At 36.9% G+C, this 4,034-nt stretch overlaps 1 protein-coding gene across 1 annotated transcript; it reads left to right on the forward strand.

The window, feature by feature from the left end:
• The first annotated feature begins 252 nt into the window (after positions 1-252).
• On the forward strand, positions 253-4,034 carry FABP7 (fatty acid binding protein 7). The gene is made up of 4 exons (XM_025925596.2): positions 253-515; positions 960-1,132; positions 1,752-1,853; positions 3,681-4,034. The coding sequence occupies exons 1-4, from the start codon at positions 443-445 to the stop codon at positions 3,729-3,731; spliced, it is 399 nt and encodes a 132-aa protein (XP_025781381.2). The 5' UTR covers positions 253-442; the 3' UTR covers positions 3,732-4,034.

The raw sequence follows: 4,034 nt of genomic DNA on the forward strand, positions 1-4,034 counted from the left end.
TCCTCACAGTCTGAACTTGTCTTTGCCAAGTTTTCGAGCTGAACTTGAAAGACCCTCTCTCATTTTCCCCGTTCCCTGCCTCCAGCCCCATTGACTCCTAGCACAGCTTTCTCAGGGAGAAGGGCTGCAGAGTGTGGATAAGGAGGAACTCGACCTACTCCGCTAACCCAGTGGCCTGAGCCAATCACAAAGAGGATTGGAACCTCATTTGAGCCCCCCTTCCCACCCCCTTCCCCTGGCAACAGCCTCCAGTAAAGGGGGACAGTGGAAGGGTGTGTTTGCAATTCAAATCCTTGGCTTTCTGCCTGCATCTTTTCCAAATAAGAAGGCAGGAGCTGCTGTGAGGTGCAAAGGGGTCTTCAGAATTGCAGTGGCAATAAGATCCAGAGATCCTCCCTCCTGTCTCTTTTATCTGTCTTCAAAGCAAAAGGAAAGGGCAAGGATGGTGGAGGCTTTCTGTGCTACCTGGAAGCTGACGGACAGCCAGAACTTTGATGAGTACATGAAGGCGCTAGGTAGGTAAAAATAAGATGTGCTGTTCTCTTCTTAACCTGAAGCTTCAGTAGTGCCAATTCCTTTTTTTCTCCTATTAGATTGCCAAGCGACAAAGAAAGATCATGTTGTCATAACTGAATCCTAGGCTATGCATTTCCCACTGAAGGGATTTTTAATGTGGCGTTTGCCTGCTTTCTTGCCCAGGGCTAAATAACAGTGCATTTGGTAGTCTGGGGGAGGATGTGAAGCTTCTGTGCCTTTTTGTTTTCAGCATCCACTTATCATTTGTGCATCCAATTAAGCATCCGCGTATTATAGCTCATCAGTAGTCATACTGCATAATTAACGGACTAAACGTGTCCTGATGAAACTTACACTCGAGGGCCTGGATTCCAGGATAGGAAAGCAGATTCCTGCTATGTGAGTTATTTTGGAAGTCGCTGCTAACTGCATTGCTTTTTTAGGTGTGGGCTTTGCCACTAGGCAGGTGGGAAATGTGACTAAACCAACAGTGATCGTCAGTCAGGAGGGGGACAAAGTGGTCATCAGGACACAAAGCACATTCAAAAACACAGAGATTAGTTTCCATCTGGGAGAAGAGTTTGATGAAACCACTGCAGATGACAGAAACTGTAAGGTAAGGACCGCTCCTTCTCTGGGGTGGGGATGGGGAGGAGGGAATAAAAAGAGATCCCTGATGTTTCTCGTGTCTAGATGATGGGAGTAGAGAAAGTTCTCAGTATTTCAGTTCAGAGAGGACACCACCAGGATTAATTTTGCATTCTAGTGCACATATGTGGGTACTGGCTATAGCTCAAATCTCAAATCTATCTGTCTCTTATTCTACATTTTTCTTTTCATATTTGTATTTCAGAAAGTAAGAGTGTTCATTTAAAATAAAGATTGTATTTTGTTTAATGTCGCTGATTGCCTCAGATTAACGAAACTGTTTGCCTCATCTGAAGGCTTTGTTTACAAGAGTAGAGTGACTAGTCTGAGAGTACTTGTTCAGGATTTTTATTTCTAACATATGAAATTTTTGCATCTAGATGTACACACTTCAATGAAATTATGAATTATTAGTTTACTATCATAATGACTCTAGAAGCCACAGAGGATATGGTACTAATATGATAATTAGTTGATCACCATTCATTCAATTCTATAATTCCTTCAAAAACCACTTCACTTGACTTTCATCTCAGAAATTTAATCTGTACCTTTTGCTATGTTCTGCATTTTGTTGTTGGTCTCAGTCTGTTGTTAGCCTGGATGGAGACAAACTTGTTCATGTACAGAAATGGGATGGCAAAGAAACAAATTTCGTAAGAGAAATTAAGGATGGCAAAATGGTTATGGTAAGTAAAGGCAGTTCTCCCTTTGTTTCTTCTTGCTTTTCACTCCTCTCCTAGTTCCCATCCCCTTCTATCTCTCCCACCCTTCTTTAATAACAGTAAGTCTTCAGCAAGCTTCTTTGATCATGTGTAAAACAGAAGACATAAAAATGTCCTGGTGAATTGTATCATCAGCTCTGCTTCTTTAATTATAGAAAAAAAAAGAAAAATTCTATGCAAGCGTGGTTTTCAGAAGTTTCCATCGATTTAGCTAAAACTGTCAAAGAAAGAATTTGTGTAGTATTACTGTGAATGTCTAAATCTCAAATGAAATCTAAATATAAAAATATTCATGAAAACATATGAATAAGACTGATAAATTACTATGAGTATCAAGTTGACTGAATATCCAAAAAATTACTTTACAGCTACTGTAATAAATAAGAGATCTTAACACTTTTTATATTTTAGTTTATGCAGGTTCCATAAGCTCAGTGCAGATAATTTAGAATATAACAGAAAAGTGTAGTTCCTCCTTAGAGGGAACCATTTTGATGTTACTTCCTTCTAGTCTTTCTTTTGATGCATCGTGCCTTGTAAATATTTCCATTCAATACCAGTAGTCATGTAAAAACTATAAAAATATAAAATTAAAAAAATCTCTAATGATGTAGTAGCATCATAAACTGGGGAAAATGTTATGCATTAATCTAACATTCTAGACACATTTTTGTGAACTGAGTAATGGTATTTTGATGACATTGAAATAGTCAATATATCATTTTGGGGTTTTTTGAGGGTGGGTGGGTATTGCTTTACCTATTCCTTCTAAGATAATAGAAGAAAGGGCTTTTTGTTTTTGTGATTTAAGGAAATTGACTGCTGTTTTTTTCTCTTCCCTTTAACTGTTGCAATCAGGGCTGTTCTAGATTGAGACACAGGGCTTACATTATTCATACTTCTTTCCATGGGATGGGAAGAGAGGGGCAGTGTTCCTCTTATGGTAATGAATATTTGCCCACATATTTCTGCAGTGATCATCAAAAGAAAGGATTTGTTTATAAAAGATTCAGTCTGAGCTTCTCCTTTATGCTTTTATCTCCATTTCCCACCCCCCCACCCCGAAGACAGAAAAGTGGATAGCTTATAACTGACTGATCAGGCAAGACTGAGTTCAAAAAAAGGAGATTAAAGCTATGAATGACAAGGGCATGCTATGCTCTTGAAAATCATGTCAATCCATGTAAATAGCAAACCTAAAAAAACTCCTAGATTTTGTAAAGAGATTTTATAGAAATTCTTTCAGTCCAATTTGACATAAGAGTCCATGTTCCACGTTACACCCACCCAGGCACGTAGGTTCACATCAGCTGAAATATGACAACCAAAGCAATGAGAACATTTGTACATTTACTTTTCCTGATGACTTTGACACAAGTCATTCCAAATACCATTTCCCCAAATGACTTGGATTTTCTAAAAATTCTTCACAATTTATGTGATGAAAACCTATTATAAATTCCATTCACTTTCAAAGCAGACAGCTAATTTGATTACCCTGATAATTTAAGGGAAAAGGAATTCTTTTGACCTGAATCTACTTAGTTAATGTCAGTTTTTTTGCTTCATTTTCCTTTTAGAGACATAAACTATATATACATGTTATTATTCACTCAGTAAATAAAGTTTCTTTTCTTTTTATTTTAAGAAAGGAAGAGCTTATGCAGCATTTAATGTTTGTCAATGACATTATTCTTTTGCATAATATGTAAATTATATATGATCATCTTTAGAAAGTTCAGCTACTGATATTCTTGTATAAAAAGACTTGATTCTTTTTGCATCTTTCAGACTCTCACTTTTGGTGATGTGGTTGCTGTTCGCCACTATGAGAAGGCATAGAAAGGTTCCTGATCTGGGGTTCGAAAAGCTCTACAATTTTTCTATTTACTCAAGTCTCAGTGTTATGGGACTGATCACGAATTAAAAGGTTATCTTTGTTGTGGAGGTGGAAAATGGTGCTTTAAAAACTTGTTTTAAAACTTTTTACTGCAAATAGCCCAATTTTGATCTGCAGATTTATCATGTTTTATAATTCACATTAAGATGTTAAGTCACATTTTTAAAATAAAGAAGTAAATGCATTTTATAATTTCCATTGAAAAGTAAATCAGATTCAAATAAAAATTGTATACCCATGAGAAA

Source organism: Puma concolor, chromosome B2 (genome assembly GCF_028749965.1).
Source record: "Puma concolor isolate L17-30 chromosome B2, mPumCon1.1.hap2, whole genome shotgun sequence".
NCBI lineage: Eukaryota > Metazoa > Chordata > Mammalia > Carnivora > Felidae > Puma > Puma concolor.